Source organism: Dermochelys coriacea, chromosome 8 (genome assembly GCF_009764565.3).
Source record: "Dermochelys coriacea isolate rDerCor1 chromosome 8, rDerCor1.pri.v4, whole genome shotgun sequence".
Classification (NCBI taxonomy): Eukaryota; Metazoa; Chordata; order Testudines; family Dermochelyidae; genus Dermochelys; species Dermochelys coriacea.
Genome location: NC_050075.1, coordinates 70,392,586 through 70,413,894, shown reverse-complemented (window position 1 = coordinate 70,413,894; position 21,309 = coordinate 70,392,586). Strand labels below are relative to the sequence as shown.

The 21,309-nt window shown below is 42.0% G+C and overlaps 1 protein-coding gene across 2 annotated transcripts; it reads left to right on the top strand.

The window, feature by feature from the left end:
• Positions 1–6,497: 6,497 nt before the first annotated feature.
• Positions 6,498–12,210, top strand: S1PR1 (sphingosine-1-phosphate receptor 1). Of its 2 annotated transcripts, none has more exons than XM_038414898.2 (2): positions 6,498–7,685; positions 9,387–12,210. In XM_038414898.2, the coding sequence occupies exon 2, from the start codon at positions 9,531–9,533 to the stop codon at positions 10,671–10,673; it is 1,143 nt and encodes a 380-aa protein (XP_038270826.1). In that variant the 5' UTR covers positions 6,498–7,685; positions 9,387–9,530; the 3' UTR covers positions 10,674–12,210. The 2 variants fall into 2 exon arrangements, with proteins under 2 accessions (XP_038270826.1, XP_043346607.1); XM_043490672.1 differs by having other exon boundaries at positions 7,433–7,685; positions 9,323–12,210.
• Positions 12,211–21,309: the final 9,099 nt, after the last annotated feature.

Here is a 21,309-nt window from a genome sequence, read left to right as displayed (position 1 = left end):
TTCATTCTTTTACGTAGAGACTGTCCAGTTTGGCCAATGTACATGGCAGAGGGGCATTGCTGGCACATGATGGCATATATCACATTGGTAGATGCGCAGGTGAACGAGCCTCTGATAGTGTGGCTGATGTGATTAGGCCCTATGATGGTATCCCCTGAATAGATATGTGGACAGAGTTGGCAACGGGCTTTGTTGCAAGGATAGGTTCCTGGGTTAGTGGTTCTGTTGTGTGGTGTGTGGTTGCTGGTGAGTATTTGCTTCAGATTGGGGGGCTGTCTGTAAGCAAGGACTGGTCTATCTCCCAAGATCTGAGAGAGCGATGGCTCGTCCTTCAGGATAGGTTGTAGATCCTTGATGATGCGTTGGAGAGGTTTTAGTTGGGGGCTGAAGGTGATGGCTAGTGGCGTTCTGTTGTTTTCTTTGTTGGGCCTGTCCTGTAGTAGGTGACTTCTGGGTACTCTTCTGGCTCTGTCAATCTGTTTCTTCACTTCAGCAGGTGGGTATTGTAGTTGTAGGAATGCATGATAGAGATCTTGTAGGTGTTTGTCTCTGTCTGAGGGGTTGGAGCAAATGCGGTTCCTATCTCTCTGGTCACTCGATCACAGACCTAAGAGTGGCTATACTTCAACAAAAAAGCTTCAAAAACAGACTCCAATGAGAGACTGCTGAATTGGAATTAATTTGCAAACTGGATACAATTAACTTAGTCTTGAATAGAGACTGGTAATGGATGAGTCATTACACAAAGTAAAACTATTTCCCCATGAAGAAAAGGAGTACTTGTGGCACCTTAGAGACTAACAAATTTATTAGAGCATAAGCTTTCGTGAGCTACAGCTCACTTCACGAAGTGAGCTGTAGCTCACGAAAGCTTATGCTCTAATAAATTTGTTAGTCTCTAAGGTGCCACAAGTACTCCTTTTCTTTTTGAGAATACAGACTAACACGGCTGCTACTCTGAAACCTATTTCCCCATGGTATTTCTCCCCCCCACCCCACCCCCCACTGTTCCTCTGATATTCTTGTTAACTGCTGGAATTAGCCTACCTGCTTGTCACCATGGAAGGTTTTCCTCCTTTCCCCCCCCTGCTGTGGGTGATGGCTTATCTTAAGTGATCACTCTCCTTACAGTGTGTATGATAAACCCATTGTTTCATGTTCTCTGTGTGTGTGTATATAAATCTCTCCTCTGTTTTTTCCACCAAATGCATCCGATGAAGTGAGCTGTAGCTCACGAAAGCTTATGCTCTAATAAATTTGTTAGTCTCTAAGGTGCCACAAGTACTCCTTTTCATAAGGGAGTAAGTAGCCCTAGTCTATTTTACAGATGAGGAAACTAAGAGGTTAAGTGACTTGTGCAAGCTCATATAGCAAGTCAATCACAGAGCTGGGAATAGAACCAGTATATTCTGATTTGCAATCTGGGATTCCGCAATTGGACTGTGAACAGAGTGCTAAATTCTGATCTTCGTCACATTAGTACAAATCCAGAGAAACTACTGAAGTTGGGTGTAGTTACACCTGGTTTACAGTGGTGCAACAGAGATCAAAATCTGACTTGGAGTCTCCATTCTGTAGTTTACATTTCTCCCCTTTTCATTTAATTTTGTAAATTCTCCCAGGACACTGCAGACCGTTATCTGAACTCTTCCTCAGTTGGGCAAAGCTATGTTGTTGGCACTCTTACAAGGACCATCCAGTCCTGACTTGAAGGAACAGCCCTGATAGCTCTCATGGTGCCTGATCTCCAGTCTTCATTTTGTCTTATTAAAGAAACACACACTTTTTGCATTCAAAGTCTCAAAGGTTTGACTGCAAATGTTGTGTGCAAAAAATTGTGGGCAGTCTACAAAAAATGTACAGAGTGGATAGTGGGGGAGTTGCTGTGGCTTCCTATGTGAAAGGAGTCACTGATGCAAAAATTTGAGAACCACTGCTCTAACTACTGGAAGCAGTAGTTAAACTTTCCCAGTCGCATGGTTTCCTGACAACTTTTTTAGAAAACATACGGGTGAAGTGGCTGCTCTATAACAGTCCACTGCTAGACATTTAACTACACTACATCCATCCCACTGAAATTTGCTTTCTGATATATTTGAGATTCAGGACAGTGTCTCTTTGTTCTCTAATTCTGGGCTAAAGATTACCTTTCTCCTGATTTTGAACACAGGTAATTCCAGAGCAGAAAGTTCAAATAAGCCATATATATGGAATTTCAAAGATGTTAGATTTTATAGCAGGATAATTTAGCATGTATTCAATACAGCATTCCTTCACAGTGCAGCCAGCAGTCATTTTAAATTTAGGAAACTTAAGAGATCTAACAGAAAAGTTCCTTTTCTGTCATTAACCAGGATGGAATGAAATGCTAGTGTAAACTAGTTCATTAATAGACAACAACAATGGTAAATAGTGCAAATATATATTCAGGTGACCTACTGTATCCCTCTGAGAGCCAGCTACTCATCAGTAGCTGGAGAGAAATTTCTGGCCATTTCCTTTCCAATATACAAACTCACAATATCTCTGTTCACACTGTTTTTGAGATGGCATTCCTTAAGTAATACATAAGCTTTGGGTCATCGTTTTCACAGTCTCATTTCTTAAAAAAATTTGGGGCAACTGTTGTCTCAGTAGATCTTCTGAAATTTACCTGATATCAATTATACAAGAACTTAATCATCTTAATTGGCCTGCAGCTTTACTTTGACACAAAATGTTCATTTAAAATCATTTACATTTTGGATTGGTACAATAAGAGTGAAAGAAAAGAAGAAGGTCACAGCACAGCTAAAAGAAAGACGTTGGCCTAACTCAGCCCTGGTGTACATGGGTGCTTCTCCTGTGACTTGCAATGGAATAGCAAGCAAGTCAGTGCAATTGTGCCTGGCTTTACCCGGGGTGATTTTGGTATACACGCAAAACAAAACTATTTATACTGAAAAAGTGACAGGACAGTAACATTTCATGTTGTGATGTGGAGTACCCAGGTGGAGAACCAGTTTGGGATATCTTGTTCATATCACAAAGGTAATAAACTCAGTAGATGGGGAACCCACTAGATATGAAGTCACTTCCTGTGGGCCAATTCCTGGAGCAGTAACAGTGCCCCTTGGAGATGGGCACTCATTAGCTCTTTATGCACCCTTATTGTCTCAAGAGAGGAAAGTGTACAGTTTAAAGGGAGTAGAATGGGGTAGAACCTCTGAAGGAAGGGTGGGGAATTCTCCTTCTCCATATGGATTCATTATGGAGAGAACCTATCCTTGGACAAATGGGTGCACAGCAGAATTAACAAGTCTTTGCCTCTTGCCTAGCTCTGGCTTCTTTGAAGCTCCACTTGTCTTTTCACAGTCAATTCAGGCTAGGTAGACAGCCTGTAGCAAAATCAAACCAAAAGCAGCCCTGGAGTTTGCTTCTTTTCCAGTACTGTATCAGCTGTTGTGACTGAGAAATAACACTTGCATGATACAAAGTGCTTATTCTCAGATATCAGGATAAGAACCGGAGTTATTCAGCCTGTTCAATAGCCAGAAACAGAAAAGTTTAGTTTTGCCTGTGCTCCTGTAGTTTGTAACCCAGTGAAATGCACCAGAAGGACTCATTAGAAATCAGCCTTGGAAAAAGTGAAGAAGCAGAGGAAAAGGCTGGGAGAGAAGAAAAGGAGATGCACCTGGAGGACAAAAAGATCACAAAAGAAGTAGAGGAAAGATAGTGACAAATAACATGCCTCATGCCTGTTCTAGGGAGAATATCTGAAAGGGTAAGAGGATAATTCAGCCTCCATGTACCATTTGTTGTTTGCCGAGCTGCCAACATGGATGTCAAGTAGGGGTGGTCAACCAACATTGATGCTGGATTTTGTGATGTGGGCACCTGATTCCTGAGAACTGGATTGAGATTATCAAGCCATTTTACACAGGCCACTGAATAGTCAGATGAGAACAACTTTCAGTCAGTACCATTTTAGGCTGGATTTTAACCAGACACCTAAAATTCAATACAGAGATACCCTGAGTCATCCAGTCCCCAAGTACAGCACACTACTTTCATGTACTACTACCTTAGAGTAAGGTTACATGAGAATGTATTTCCTGAAAAGAAACACATTTAAAAAGATATCTATTAACTCAATTCCATGTAGCTGTCTTCATAAATAAGCTAAACAAGGGGTGTTATTAAAATATGCAACTTGTGTATGTGAGGCAGTTACAAGGGGATGCATATGTCAACCTCAAGCATGATTTATTTTTGAATGACTTTTCTGACAGTTGCAATTTAACTGCTGTTATTTTCCTCCAGTCTCAAGAACTTTCATGATTCTAGTTTTGTGGTAGATGAGTAAATGTCTGTTTTCAAGTACAATTTTAGCTGAGTCATTCAGGGAGAGGTGTGGAGCAACTGAAACATGACTATCAACATAAATAAAATGAGATGCTCTGGTCTGTGTGGCAATGTTATTGCCAACTGAATTGCATGTAATATTATGAAATAAAAGACCTAATTTATTAAAATCTTATTGTGTATTGTGATGTTCCTTTGTATTGAGATCTTGGATGAGGGTAAAGAGAACAGTGCAAGGGAGGGGAAGAAGGTTTCTGCGCGGTTAGCCACATTGACAACCCAAGTAAGGGTTAATATTCCAAACACTACAGAATAGTACTTATTTCAAAAGTTTAAAAGGAGAGTGAATAAACCTCATGTAACACTCTCTCTCACTCACTCACTCACTCACACACACAAAATTCTCTATCCATGGAGTATCTGCCAACTCAGCACCAGTCACTGTCACTGCCTTTTTTGTTCTAATAATAAATAATGAATTTAAAATATTTGGCATTTTTCAAAATGAAAGTGCTTCACATCTTCAGATATTTACAAATATTAATCAATCCTCAGGATGCCCCCGCACCCCCAACACACACACACACACACCCAGTGAGGGAAGTTCAAAAGGAAAGTGGTTTTTTTTCCTTTATACAGATGGGAAATCCTCTACACAGTGAATTAGGTGAATTACTCATGGCTATACAAGGAGTTAGTGTCAGATCTCAAGTGCTATTAGCTACCCAAAATATGGTCATTCCACTAGCCCACTCTGCCTTTTGTAGGTAAGAACGTTACCACAAAAAGGAATCAAGTATAACATAAAACAATGAGAAATTGTGGCATTAAAACAATGAGAAATGGTCCATTTTTAGAGGCAATAACAACAAACCTTTTATTCAACTCATTCCACAAGTGTTATTTTTAAAATCCACAGCTGGAACAGAAGCACATGCAATGACATACAAAGGCACACTGTGACACAATTTTTTGGTATGGTCTCCATCATTGTCATCCTGATTTCTTTACCTCTTAACCCCATCTAGAGTATCTCTTGGGGGGAAAGAACAGAAGAGATGTTGGAGTTTTCTTCTCATCTGTGACAAATCCTAGTTTGGAACCCGTGGTCCTCTATTGTTGGCTGGCATAGGAAAGGTAGATGTTGGAATTAATGAGCAGGAGGGGGAAGAATCAGGGACAGATTAGTTATTTGACATAAAAGGCCCATGCCTGTGACCCTTGGCTCTAGGGTTAATATGCTCAGGGGTGGCAAGTTATATGGGCCCATGGTGCCCGTGCTCCAGAAAATTCAGAGTCCGGGGACCCGGCTCCACCGATGTTTGGAGCAAGGTCTCTTCCCCAAGTCCCGCCAGCCGCCTCCCCTGGAGCATCCCCCAGCCCCTCCTGCTGCCTTTGTGCGCCTCCCCTGGAGCGTCTCTGCCTGCGCTGGGCAGCTGCCCTGCTGCTCTGCACTACGCTCCCTCGCTGGCCACTGCCGGCTACAAAAGGGGGCAGCAAGCTGAGGAGGGAGAAGGCGCATGTGTGATGGCAGCCCCCACCCCATCCCCGGCACCGACCACAGGGGAGGTGAGGAGGCTTCTGAACCTGAGAGGGGCCAGGCCCCTAGGAGCACATGCAGTGCCAGTGCCTGGTGAGTGTGCTGTCAGGGGGTAGAGGAGGCCCTCCCTCAGAGCTTTCTGTTGCCAGCAGGGAGAGGGCTGCGGGGACTGTGGAGTCCTTCTTTCTGGCCCCAGCCCTGGGGCAGCCTGCCTGCACCCCAAACTCCTCATTCCCAGCCCCGTCCCACCCCAGAGCCCGCATCCCCAGCCAAAGCCCTCACCCTCTGCACCTCAACCCTCTGCCCTAACCCTGAGCCCCTCCCACACCCCAAACCCCTCAGCCCCAGCCAGAGCCCTCACCCCCTGCACCCCAACCCTCTGCCCCAGCCCTGAGTCCCTCCCACACCCGAAACCCCTCGGCCCCACCCCATTAATTTTATGTGCACCAATATGCAGGTGGGGGTGGGACTTTGACCCATTCTGGGCACCACCAAAAATTATACAAACCTGCCACCCCTGAATATGCTGTCATCACACATGGTCAAGGAGTGCAAGTGGAGCACACTGCGCACAGCATAGGCCATCTGCTCTCAGGAGACAGGCAGAGCCTGGCATTAACATTTGGAGCTGCAGGAGCCTGCCAATGTCTGCTGGTGGAAGAGGGGAGCCCAGGCCTCAGTCGTCACTATCCTAGTGTTGGTGGCAGAAGGGCGGATGGGGGCCCGGCTGCTGGCGTGGTATTCCTGGGGCAGCAGTGAAAAGGAAGAAGACCTGCGATGCCATCACTTGCCTCCAAGGACTGAAGGAGGGTGTTCCCCTGGCCAAACTGCTGCTTTCCCAGGGGAGCTGATGAACAGGCTTCCACTCACCTCACATTGGCCCCGCCTTGCTGGGCAGAAGGGTCTGTTAGCTCAATCCAGTTTGCTTAGCAAAGCGGGCATCTCCACAGGCATTTCAAGCATGCTAAGCCAACTAGAGGGAGCCAACGCGATTCAAACACAGCCTTTCCCCCTGTGGGGCACTGATGCCCCGGGGGGAGCAAAGATCCCACAGAGGGTGACTTTGCTTAGTGCCTGAAGCAGGAGGTCTCTGGGAGGTGGGAGGCTGGGATGTCTTCCAGGCACTCAAGGGTTAAAAGAATGAAGTCATTTCGTCTAGGTCTCCCCCCACCTCCTCTGGCTGAAATCTCGGGTCTCCCCAGCTCTGAATCCTGTCGCTGACTTGACTATGAAATCTGGGGGTAGAAGGGAGAGGAAGAGGCTAGCCCTGCTTTGTACCAAGCTAGCTGCAGAGTGACTCCTCGAGGGGCTTCCACCAACGTTGAGGCTGGTTCCTTAGCGCCTCTTTCCCTGTGTGTTTTGTGTGAAACACCAGCCCCCGATCTGCTACAGCCACTGCAGCAGCAGGGAGATGGGATTAACCCTTCCCAGCTGGCAGCGGAGCGCTAGCTCAGACACAAGAGAAAAGGGTGGGAGGAGAGCTGAGCCTGGCCTCTGGTTGAATGATTTCAGTTAGGGCACCGCACCCTGTCTAGGGTTCAGATCTTTAATTCAGCTTGTGTGTCAAGGAACCCAGCAAGGCAGATGCAACGAAAGCAGCCTGTGGTTACTGAAGAGTTAAAAAGCTGCTTAAATCTTCGCTTTAGAAAAATAGGAAACCCAAGGGGTGGAGACCACTAGCTAAAGGAAACGTTTAAAGCCACTTGCATAACAAAGCCAAGTTGGAGTTCCTTCTGGGGCAGCCGAGATGCGGAGTGCAGGCAATGCAGTGGCTTCAGAGACTGAACCCTTTCTGAGCAAGGTAAGCATTGGGAGCACAGTTTGGGACGCTGGCACTAGAAAACAGATTTTTGGTATAAATCCCCATTTAAAAATCCATGCTCTGAGTGAGTCTTCCCCAGAATAAATGATGGATTACTGACTCAAGAGCTTCCTTCATCGGCAGCTGAGCCTCCCCTTACTTTCCGCTGGAGTAGATGTGGGTTTAGCTTTAATTATTATTACTCCTGTTTATTATAGTAGTGTACCTGAGAAACATCCAGGAATGGAGACCCATTGTGCCAAAGCACCATACAAAACCAGAAAGAAAAGGAGTACTTGTGGCACCTTAGAGACTAACAAATTTATTAGAGCATAAGCTTTCGTGAGCTACAGCTCACTTCATAGGATGCATTTGAGCTGTAGCTCAGGAAAGCTTATGCTCTAATAAATTTGTTAGTCTCTAAGGTGCCACAAGTACTCCTTTTCTTTTTGCGAATACAGACTAACACGGCTGCTACTCTGAAACCTGTCATTACACAAAACCAGAGTTTCTGCTTTGTGATTCTCATTTTGATAAGTGAAGTAGAATAGCCAGTGTCCTTAGCAGCTGTCAACTACTCAGCATCAGCAACTGTGTTTGGCCAGGAGTAGGCAAAAGAATATTTCACAGTAAAACTACACAAATTTGTTAGTGAGATCTCTGGGAGAATTTGATAGGGAAGTAATGATCTGATCACTCAATAGATCACTCTTGTATATCACACCTTAACATGCTAGGCACCTGGGACTCCACTTTCTGTTTCTCTAGTTCTATAATCTTTTCTTTTCTGTTTTCCTTGCATTATTTAACACAGCTAATTAATTTGCTTTTGTTTTACTTCCACCCTTAAGTGGCACCTATAATTTTACAAGCCTTATACATTTTCTTTTTTGTGTGTTTATACATGTTATATTTGTATTTGCAATAACTAAATTCCAAACTGACATTTGCTCATTCCTTTGTTTCAGACAGACTTACAAAATGTGTTTGATAGCTTATTTTATTTGCTTTTCTGAATTTTACACTGGCACAACTTTTGCAAAGGATGATCTTGCCAAATAGAAGTGAGTAGGGGCAGCTTTTCTGTTTACAGCTTTAAGATGGGTCTCTTTACACACATCAGTGAGCACCAACCCCTTTACCACTTCTCAAGATAGCATCAGTAAATTGCAGAACTGCCCTACCTCACAACACATTTAGAATGTTAATAGTGGAAAAACAGTGAGGTTGCTCTAGTCAAATGATTTTCACTTATTTTGTGAGTGCCGGGCTTATTTTGTGCATTTTCAGTTGCATTTAAAACAAATCAAGCCTTTTCTCTTTCTAAACCTGAACTTTTAAAAGGTGTTTCCTATGTCAAAAGTTTGAGAAATTGAGAGAGAGAGATGGAACATGTGTTTTCCACCGGCTTACCTTGGGATCCCTCACATTGGTTGAGATTCAGACACTCAGTGCAAGCCCCATTGCTCCTACTTATTTGTGCAAATCTGCATTAAGAAAAATTTTTTATTGGATGAGCTTTATCTATTTACTTTGCTGAGCCATTTTTTCCCCCAGGGTGGGGGGAGAGGGTGAATGGACCTTAGTGATTCGTTTGTGATCTAATATCTAAATCTGACACACAATGAAATGAACAGATTGTTTTACATTGTTTGCATCTCTTCCGCTGACTCTTTGCTTTGTTTATGCCCCTGCTTTAAGAGCTGTGGTGTCTGAGATTACCCAGGGAATACCGGACACTGGAGCCTCCACCTTGAAGATACTGCCACAAGGGTGGCCGGTGAGGTTTCTACTTGACTTCACCCTCTGCTGGGTGGCTGGAAAAGTGCCGCTCAGCCTGGAACCATGGGCTCTACCACCAGCCGCCAGAAGAAAGTTTTCAATGACTCAGTCAGCGATTATGTCAACTCTGAAATCATTAAGAAACATTACAACTTCACAGGGAAGTTAAACGAGAAGGCAGACAGTGGAATAAAAGTGACCTCAGTGGTTTTTATCATCATTTGCTGCTTTATCATCTTAGAGAACATTTTTGTCCTGCTGACCATCTGGAAAACCAAGAAGTTTCATCGACCCATGTACTATTTCATTGGGAATTTGGCTCTCTCAGACTTGCTGGCTGGGGTGGCTTATACTGCCAATCTTTTGTTATCTGGACACAAAACCTATAGTCTCACCCCTGCCCAGTGGTTTGTCAGGGAAGGCAGTATGTTTGTAGCTCTGTCAGCCTCTGTGTTCAGCCTGCTGGCCATTGCCATTGAGAGATATATCACCATGCTGAAGATGAAACTCCACAATGGGAGCAACAGCTTTCGCTCCTTCCTACTGATCAGCGCCTGCTGGGTAATATCCATGATCCTAGGGGGGCTCCCTATTATGGGCTGGAACTGCCTCGACCACCTGCAGAGTTGCTCCACTGTGCTGCCTCTCTACCATAAGCACTATATTCTCTTTTGCACCACAGTTTTCACGGGTCTTTTATTATCCATCGTTGTCCTCTACTGCAGGATCTATTCCATGGTCAGGACTAGGAGCCGCAGGCTGACATTTCGAAAAAACACTACCAAAGCCACAAGGAGCTCAGAGAAATCTCTAGCCTTACTCAAGACAGTCATCATTGTCCTGAGCGCATTTATTGCCTGCTGGAGTCCCTTGTTCATCCTACTCTTGCTGGATGTGGGGTGCAAAGTGAAGGCCTGTTCAATCCTCTTCAAAGCTGAATATTTCTTAGTACTGGCTGTGCTCAATTCAGCCACGAACCCTATCATCTATACCTTAACCAACAAAGAGATGCGGAGGGCCTTCATCAAGATCCTGTGCTGCTGCAAATGCCCCTCTGCAGATTCTGGGGCCAAATCCAAGAGGCCAATCATAGGAGGGATGGAGTTCAGCCGAAGCAAATCTGACAATTCCTCCCACCCACAGAAGGAGGAGGGTGACTGCCCGGAGACAATCATGTCTTCAGGCAATGTCCCCTCATCTTCTTAGAAGGATCCATCGGGGCATATTTAAAAGCCTTCCCTCTGAAACCTGACAGACAAGAAGCTACCTGCTCACCGTAGCAACTCCAGAGAGATGGCCTAAGTGAGCAAGGTAGCATTAGTTCTGAAGAGGCAAACAGGGCACTTGCAAGGGTGGAGTTCAGGAAATGGGACAGACTATTCTAGCTTGAAAACATTTCCCTATGGAGCATGTTTTGTCTTTGCACTGAGGCAGACTCAGGATTGCCAGGAGTATTCATAACTCAGAAAGACTGATGCCTTGGGGAAACGGTGCTGTATGTGTGTGCGAGTATGTGCAGGCCTGAGAGGCAGAAGAAGGAGGGTGGGAGAACGAAGAATGTGAAGTTTTTATTTCTTTACTTGCAGAAAATGCCCTGATACAAAAGACCTTTCTGTACCAAGTTTAGGGATGGCTCTACTATCCTGGGTCACAAGTGTTTGTCATTTGGCACGTAGCAGGAAAGAGATCACACCAATGTAATCTAGATCACTGACAACCATAGGCTGGCATCTCTTTCCTGAGTTTTTAGATGTAATAAGATTTCATCTGCGGAGTCCAAAGCTTTTCTTTAGCAAGATCAGTTCTGTGAAGTTGTGCTGAAAATTCATATTACTTTTATGATCATGAGCCAGACTCTGCATTCAATTACATTCATATAACCCCAAAGAAGTCAACAGGATTGCACGGGAGGAGCTCAGAATAGCATTTGGCCCGATAGATCTATTGATTTGTTATATTGAGTATGAAATAAACTACATGACCATAATAGTTACAGGATAAAACTACAGTTAAAGAGAAAATTAACATGTGATATTTGGCAAGATAAATATAATAGTATCAAGTACTATTGGCATCAGTGTTTTTGCCTGAGTAAGGACAGAGTAAAAACTGAAAAAGAACTTCAGGATTTGGCCCATAGTGTTTCCATGGTAAAGATTGATTAGAAAATCTGTATAGAATACCATGAGATTCAGAGAAACAAAAAAGAACCTTTGTCCAAGTGAAATGGCTATTGACGACATATAAATGTACTTCCATAACAAAATGCAAGACATTTTTTGACACTTACTTTGTGTTCTTTGATTAGAATGTTCATAATTTCAGCAAAGATATCTGTATTTTATCAATTCACGTAAGAAATACCTTTAATTTAAATTGAATGTATTTGTTTTATGGCATCATTTCTATTTCGGTATTTTTCTAACCTGCATTAAGGGGGTTGAATGTATACAATAGATATAATTAACGAGATGCAGAAGTCTTCAAACACCTAGAGCATTACTATAACAAAAAAGTGTATCAGGGTAGCTGAAAAATTGATTAATGTACAGTTATTGTCGAAACCTAGAAGTGATTTTTCTATAAAAATATTGTCTTTATAGTATGATTTCCAGTGCAATTAAACTGATTTTTTTCTTTGTTTTTAAAAAATAGTATTTAAAATGTTTGACTTTTATTGTTCAATTTGCACATAGCTTTATTGATTTCTAAACATTAATAAACTGATTTTTTTAAGATGCTACTATCACAATTTTTTTGTACTATCATCAAGATCTGGAGCATGATTAATTGATCATAGAAGTCAATGGAAAGACTCTCATTGATTTCAATAGACATTGGATTAAGCTGATTCTGCATGACATTTCTGTTCAATTAAGGACATAGATCCATAATGACACCTTTATTTACAAGGCAATATAAAAGGGTACAAGAACATGATTGTTTAGGTGCTCCAATAGAAAGGTGATGGGTGACAGTAAAAGAACTTGGATATATCTATGCTCCAGAGCAAGAAATTTCACTATGGCAAATAATGGAGATTACTGCAGTTACTGTCCAGACTGGAATAAGTGAAATACCATATAATTCAGGAGATCATGCATTAGAAATTAAGTCATATATTAATCAGTCCCATTTTTGTTGTATTTATATATGGAAATAGGGGGAACAATCTTTAAAAATAGTTGTGAATTTTGGTGTTAGCTTATTACAAACATCAAGGTGGTTTATATTTAAAATATAAAGCCAGAGCCTCAACTGGCATAAATCAATGTCACTCTACTGACTTCGTCAACTGAGGATCTGGCCAATGTTTTTCAGTAGCTACTGTATTTCTTCCAAGATTTGACTCTTCCATTTCCCCTATTGCTGCCATTCTCTCTAGGTAATACTTTAAAAGTTTCATTCAGCTTATACAGGATACAGTTGGGGCGTAAAGATAAACCTCACCTTCTTATGCACTACGTCATTTCTGTGTAAGGTTTACTGTGGGAAACTGGAGCCTACTAACTGAGGAAGGCTTTAGGTCAGAACCTCTCACTTCCTGAAGGAAATTCCAAAAATGCCCTGAAGACAAAAGAGTGGAAACAGACTGGAATTTCTCTCCATCTGTCTGCCTGTACGGAAGGAATGATTTCATGTATGCTCACTTCCTAGGCTTTTTAATTACTGTCCTGAGCAAAGCTGGAAAAAACGTCAAATCTGTATTTGTGCAAAAGATAAAACTTTTCTTGGCTTAGGCCTTCATTCTGGCAGTGATTTAGGGCACTGATAGGCAATAGGGAACATAAGCTAAATGCTCTGTGTATGATTTATTCCCCTCCCCATCATGCAGAGGGCTGGAATGATGATTATGCACTACTTAAATTACACTTAAGCACTCAGAATGAGAACTGATGTAGTCCAATAGACAGGGCAATTATGGAAATTTGGGTTCTATTTCCAGCTGCTGTATGCCAATTTCCTCTCACTGTCCCTTTGTTCCCCCTTCCCACCCTTTGTCTGCCTTTGTCTGTCTTGTTTATTTAAGCTGTAAGCTCTTTGGGGCAGGGACTGCCTCTCATGATGTGTTTGTACAGTGGGGACTCAGTTTTGGTTGTGGTCTTCTAGGCAATACTACATTTCATGCAATAAATAGAAAGTGATGCGTTAGCCTCATACTAACCCCCTCTGCACATGGGCGTATATCAGCCTTTATGAAGGAACTCTCCGGATACAGATGACTGATAACTCACTTCCTGGCTAGTTAGGACATACCAGCTCATTCTCAAAGAGATTCATACTTTGGGAATACAGGTAATGTCGTATATAATAAAAACTAGGGGTTCATGTCAGGAAGTGAGACGTACAGACCTACTTAACCCCCTTCTCTCTTTTCTATGTGGATTCTCTAGGCCACTAAGTTATTCAAAGTTATTCTAGGCCACTGACATCTATTGCAATAAATCAACAGGTTTATGCCAGCTACTGAGCATTCTATGCTGCAGAACATGCACCTTCCTACTCCACAGAGCTGCTCCCTGTACACGGGGAGTCAGATCCTTTTCACTTTCATGGCAAAAATACGTTTTCACTGCTTTTTACTCCTGTTAGCCCGGCTGAGCCAACACAGCAACAAGAGAGGGAGCTGGATTGTATTCCTCCTTGTGCAACATCAACAGAATTTTACATTCCATTCCAATTAGTTACCTCTGCAAAACCAATGGGTTTTAGAGGAGTCACCAAGGGCTGTGATCTGGCCCCTTTACATTTTGTTTCTGGGCCATAAAGGGGTTGAAAACAGCTGCATCTTGGCACCTGGGTATTCTCCTGGTGCAGAGTTCCCTGGGTGAGGTAGGGTGAACAAAGTTGCTGTGCCATCCTCCAGTAGTGACCAATGTTTGAAGGGGAAGGTAGTGGGAATATTTTGTAATGGAGGAGTTGTGGTCAGAGTGCTCTGTACTCCAGATGTTTGGGGCCCACAGAGCAGTCAATGGGATGTGGGATGTTCAAAGTTATTCTAAGGAAAAACAACCCCTGCAGCTGCTGTAAATTATGCTGAGAATGGGGGGCCAAAATTGAGGAGGCACAAAGGTAGCTGTGGTCTTGACATCATCCAACCCCCTTGACAAGCCATCTTCCCCAAACCAGCTCCAATCCACTCTAAGGCATCCCTCACTGTAACTAACTACAGAGCTCACAGTTCTCCAAGTATGTAGAGAGAAATATGTTGTCTTTGGAATCTCACAGCACGAGGTCTTTCCAGCATTTAATTTTGTCTGCCAACCAGTGTCCAGACAGTCCAAGTGTAGTTCACATTAAAAGTCACCTCTACTGAAGTTGGAATTGCTATCCATGGAACCTGCTCTCTTCCCAGTGCCAGAATTCACAACAGGATGAGCTGTCCCACAGGCAGCCATTGTGCAAAATGAACTCAAGGAAAGAGACTATGCTTAGTGGTTTAGCCACTTTTGTGTACGCAATATGTTACTCTTGCATATATTTTAGAGGTAACAGAATTAAAGTGTCGTAAGGAATAAATGTGATGAAAGAAAGGCAAGAACAGGATGCATTGTACATTTCCTCCATAGTTTCACATGAGGTTCTGGTGCATGGATCTAATTTTCTTCTTCTCATATAGTTTTTTTCATTGCAGATGTCTTACTGCAGTTCCAGCTGTGGTTTTTACTTGTGGTTATGTCAACAGAGTGGCTATTATAAGTATAATTTCAGTTTCCCCAAAATTTGGTTGTTCTGCAATTACCTGTCAGCCATGAAAATTAAATTAACACTGCAGGAATCTGGTAATCAGACTTTTCCTTTTCACCCCCACCAAAGTTCTTTGCACTGCAGGTAAATCACTTAGGAACTCCACTAATATTAACTCTCATTAAGCACTCTACCACAAGGTCCTGTCCACAAACCCCTACAGAACACACTTCAATTAGCCTTTTTACACATGAAAAGTGAAAGTTGACAGCCATGTGGCTATGGATGAAGAGCTAGTGAAAGCTGTAGCTTGTGAATGACACTTACCAGAGCGAAGTCTGAATCTTTAAATGTACACTGCAATTAGACATCTGCACCTGGCCCATGCCAGCTACCTCTGGCTCACAGGGCTTGGTCTAAGGGGCTGTTTAAGTGTGTAAATTTCAATTCCTGCTGGGGCTGCCTCACAGGACCCTAGAGCCTGGTTGTCTGGCTGAAACCAAACTCCTACACCGCAATTAAACAGCCCCAAGCCCAAGTCAGCTGGCACGAGCCAGCCATGGATTTTCAATTGCAGTGTAGACATACCCTAAATATTCAGTGTTTAACCACTGACATACTGATGTTAGTTGAGGCTTTAAAGATCTTGATCTTGCACCATTGAAGTTAATGGGAGTTTTAGCATGGGCTTCAGTGGGAACAGTATCAGGCCCATAGTGAAAAACAAAGACCCATTGGGTTGCTTGAATATCACTCTCTTTTTAAAAAATAATTCTTACTTCTGCTTGCACTCCTGTCAGTCACTACAAGATTTCCTTGACATGCTGGGAGCAAAGTTGATTGTGCCTGTGAGTTTCAGAATGAGACTCTGGCGTTTTGAACCACAGCTCCACCCTTCACTGTCACACCAAAATTAACTGTTATTAGAAACAAAAAGTCTTTATCAGCAAAAATAAAAAAATGTTTTGTTTGCTTATGGTTGAGTGTCTGGAGTAGATCAAAATGAATCAGCAGCAAGGACTGGCAAGCATTTTCATATTACAGTCACAGCCATAAAGCTATTCTGAGAGACAAAAATCTATGGAGATCATTCATCTGATCTTCACATTTGGGGATGCTATGTTATAGTCAAACACAGAATATAGGCTTACTACAGTGATTTATCAAACCCTTGAATACATTAAAAAAGCAATACTATACCACTTACTAAACCCCTAGATCTCAGGCAGACTTCAAGCTACTTGATATAAGTAAGGAATTACAATAACTAACGAAATTTCCCTCTCAGTTCCCTGATTTGGAATGTAAGAACTTGTGCATGCAACTATATCATTGAAAATCATACCTCTGATTCAATGGCAATGCCTCTGCTTCCTGCTTCATTGCAATATGAGCCTGGAAAGAAGCAACATGGATTAATGGTATTGCAGATGATTGTTAGGTGAAAGAATTTCTTATTTACCCTAGTAAAACTCAGGCTGGGAGTTAGAATGATGTTATTTTGTGATTAATGTTATTTCCCTTTTGACAGCTGTATTATGGCAATTACATTTATTTTTTTGCTAGTAGTGATTTTGAAATACAGCAGAACCTCAAAGTTACAAACACCAGAGCTATGAACTGATCAGTCACTCACACATCTCATTTGGAACCAGAAGTACACAATCAGGCAGCACCAGAGACAAAACAAATAAACAAAAAGAAGCAAATACAGTACAGTACTGTGTTAAATGTAAACTGCTAAAAAAATAAAGGGAAAGCAATATTTTTCTTCTGCACAGTAAAGTTTCAAAGCTGTATTAAGTAAATGTTCAGTTGTAAACGCTGAAAGAACAACAGTAACATTTTGTTCAGAGTTATGAACATTTCAGAGCTACAGACAACCTCCATTCCTGAGGTGTTCATAACTCTGAGGTTCTACTGTAAAGGTGTTGCACATTCTGAATAAACATTCTGAAGTGTTTAAACAGAGTTTATTTTTAGGTCCTCTGGCACTTTTCATACCATATTCTGAACAGTGATACCATCTCTGAACAAACAAAACAGAGAAGGCTGCTGCACGCACAAGGCACAATATGCAGAGCCTTTTTCAGTGCTACTTGAATGGAGAAATTAGGCCATATTCAAGGCAATGGTTCCTGTATGGTACATGAACCTAAGTGATATCACAGGGACCTTGGATTTACGCAGCTCTGTCCTACTTAACCCTGTCCCACTCACTGCCTGTATCTCTGTCCATTACTAACTGATACCACCTTAAAGGACATATAGGCCCAAAACCACAGAAGTATTTAGGCTCCTAACTTCCACTGAATTCAATGGAAATTAGGAACCTAAATACCTTTGTTGAGCTGAGCCTTACAGTTTTCCATGTTGATCTCTTTCAGAGCACAGGAATGGGGCTTTCTTTGGTTTCTCCATACTCCCCAAGTAGCCCCTCTACTGTTACAGACCTGCTGAGCTATTTGTGCTGTGCAGCAAACTGAACTAATGTCTGTGGTCAGGTTTCCATGGTATGAGAAACTGGAAATTGTGTGGTTGATTCAGCTAAATGCAAAAATAGAGGTTCTAAATTAATTAAATCTGATTATAAATAACCCGACCACTAAAGCATCCATTGCAATATTTACATGGATATTTTCCATTTTACACTGCTCCAAATAGTCAATATCTTTCAGATATCAGATCATTAGCCTGATGTTTTTGTTAAAATGATCAGCAGTAAAATACTTGAAAGTACTGCACTTACACAGTCACCTTTAGGTTTCAGAGTTAACACCCCATTGAATTTAAGAGGCCATTCATGTCTCTCTGAGTGAGTGTTTTAAATTCTCTGCAGATGCAAGTGCCTGTCACATTTTTTAGTTTTCTTCAGAACCAGTTAGAAACTATTTTTTAAAAACCCAAAAGCTTAGATTCTGCACTATTTGACATACTATGGTGGAATTGAACAATATTGTACTGCATTGCAGAGTTCAGCCATCAGACTAAATTTGAATTAGCACAATTTTTTAGCATGTGTCAGTCATTTAGAAAACTTTTCTCCTACGTACACCTCATTTGACATCAAGAGGCAAAAATAATTGTGCAGTTCAGGATCACCATTTAAAATGACACAAAAGATCTGATTTTGCTATTTCAGATGGACGTGGAAAAATCAGTATTTAAAATGATCAGCAAGTTTAGTGTTTTTTTGTTTTAAAGATCTTTAAATTCTTCAAGTAAGCTTGATCTTCCCATCATAAAACGCTCTTCCCCACCCCAAAGAAGCACAAATGCATTTCCGTGAAAGTCTCTTTCTGTTTTGTAAATTCCTGACTCATTATCTCCATGAAAAGCCTCACAATGTAAGAGATACACCAGCATTCCCACCTCCTACCTCCAAATGGTACAAGGGCACAATTGTAAAATCAGTGAATACCACTGGGTTACAGTGAACACAGCAAAGCAAAACTTCAAAGGAGCCTGCTCTTTGTAGCTCAGTGATTCAGGGATCAGGATTCTAGCAAGTTTTATTTCTGCCAACACAGAATAGAGCAGAGTTGGGAGAAAACAACACAGGAAGGGAGGGGAAAGGAAAGGAAAATGCAGAAGAGAAAGGTTGAGGGCAGGGAGACAGGCAGCAAAATACAGGTGATGCCAAAAACAGCATAGAGAGGATCATAAAAGAAATTAGAGGGGAACAAAAGGATAGCAGTGGGCAGGAGATGAAGGGGAAAGCAATTACTTAAATAGTCTTGAAAATGGACTGGAGTGCTCAGAAGGACTGCCATTCATCTCCAAGTCACTGGTCTAATCCAGTCCATGTCTTTGTAATGGCTGAAAGTTATTATCATCTGAAGGCTGTTTAGTGGTTTAAATCCTGTTCCTAGTGAACAAGGAATACTTTACAATGGCAATGATTTGTACCTTGCTGGCTGCCTCATGACAGAGATGGAGGACTGAATAGCTGTCAATCCATCTCCTATAACAAGCACTAAATCCACATGTGAGACTAAAATGTTCCAATACTACCCCGTACCCCCATTTAGGAACTCAAATTAAGCACTTAGGTTTGTATATACCTATTATATATATCCAAATGCTGGCTTGAGTTCCCAAATATAGAGAGACCCATGTTGAAAAACTAGACTCACACTTAAAAAAAAAATCTTTGGTATTTAAATACAGTATTTTAAAGACATTGTCATTTAAAAAAAATACCTCAAAAGTTCAGATAAGTCTAATTTGAAAAACTCTTGATGTAACGGTCTCTGGTTTCCCAAGTCTGAGACGTTGGTCTGTATTTTGAGTGTATTTCATCTGAATAATTTTATTTCTCTCTGTATTATCCATTCCACTGTAACTATTGTATCAGTAGGCCTGAATATCATGCTTTCCTTGTCTTTGGTGGGAAAAGGCTGTGCTCAGCAAGCCTTTTATGTTATCTCATCCTATTAAAGCTCTTATGCTTTGTTAGTCTTCCTTGGACCCTCTTCTAGGCCTCAGCATTTTGCAGCAAGTTTAGTGAAAAGTAAAAAACTCTGCACTGTATTATTATTGAATCTGAATGAGACCTGCTTTTGCTGACAGATTAGTTTGCTTTCCAACTAGAGATGCCATATTACCTTATTATTTCATTTGTACGGAGAAGGAAATAATCTTTGTGCTCCTCTCCCTTCCACTCTGTTAGTTAACTATTGAGAAAAAAGTGCTTTGGCAGGAAACAGGGGCACTGCAAACTTTATCTTAAGTTTAGAGGAATCTCCAGTGAGAAATATAAAAGTGCTTTTAACTCTTCATGGGACAGATTTGAGTAACATCTCTGTGATAGCTTAAAAGGATTTCTTCCAAAAGTGCTGTCCTCAAATTACCCTGATCAGAGAAAGAAGCCACGCATCAGTTACAAATGATATCTTATACAGTAATGACATCAGCACTAAAAGGGGTGTTGTGGTGGAAATACAAAGCAGCAAAAAAGGAGCCTGAGTTTGGTAACCACCCCAGATGTATTCCCAGTGTAATAGCTACCTCAAAGGTCACCTGGTTAAAAAAATTCATTAGAATATAGTTGTGGTCCTGCAAGCTCTCCTGAAAGCAGAATAGAAAATAAAATAGACTCAAATGAGTTGCTTTTCAGTAAAAACTCCTCTCTTCAAAGTTTATTTATACAGCAAAGACCCCCTGCCCACAAAGCTTATTTCATCCACCAAGACAGAGTAGCGGTATTCAGAGCTGTATTCACATTTAAATGTTTTAAAAATGCAGCATTTTCTAATCTATTGTGATATGGTTCCATAAGAACAGCCATCCTGGGTCAGACCAATGGTCTATCTTAGCCCAGTATCCTGTCTTCCAGCAGTGGCCAATGCCAAGTGCGCCAGAGGAAATGAACAGACCAGGGCAATTATTGAATGATCCACCATGTGACAGAAGTACAAGAAGGTTTGTACTGTTCTTGGCTCCAGCACTATCCTAACCTTTTTCTTTCTGAGGCCCTGCACAACATGCTATAAAAGATCTGTAGCACACCTGTGCCACAAAAAAAACCATTTTTCTGTATAGCCAGTAGATTAGCAGCCAGGGCCATCGTTAAGGGGTAGCAAGCAGGGCAATTGCTGGAGGCCCCATGCCACAGCGGGCTCCACAAAGCTAAGTTGGCTTCATCTCCACATGGCAGGTTCGGGCTTCAGCTTCCACCCTGGGCAGTGGGGCTTGAACTTGGGCCACAGTGACTAACGGCAGCCCTGCTCTCTAGTTTATTTTGGCGGACTCCCTGAAACTTGCTCATGGCTCCCCAAGAGGCCTTGGACCCCTGGCTGACAACCACTCTCTTAAGGTTCTGTCTGCCATACGAATATAGCTAGAATGCAGTGATTAGCCTGCTGTCTGACTGGTAGACTAACAGCTGAAGTGGGCATCCCCTTGCATGTTATATTGAAATGTATTATGAATGACACTTGTGTCAGAGAAAGCAATATCTTCAGTATCGGAGTGTTGCAACTATTTCTTGTTTCTAGCACACAGGAAACGCCCCCCCCAAGTAATAAATCAAGAATATAATAGTTGGAATTTCTCTAGTGCCTTCTATTTGAGGATCTCAAGCTGCTTTATAGGCATTAGTGTGTTAAGTTTAACAACACCCTGGTGAGGCAGGGAAGGGTTATCACCCTCA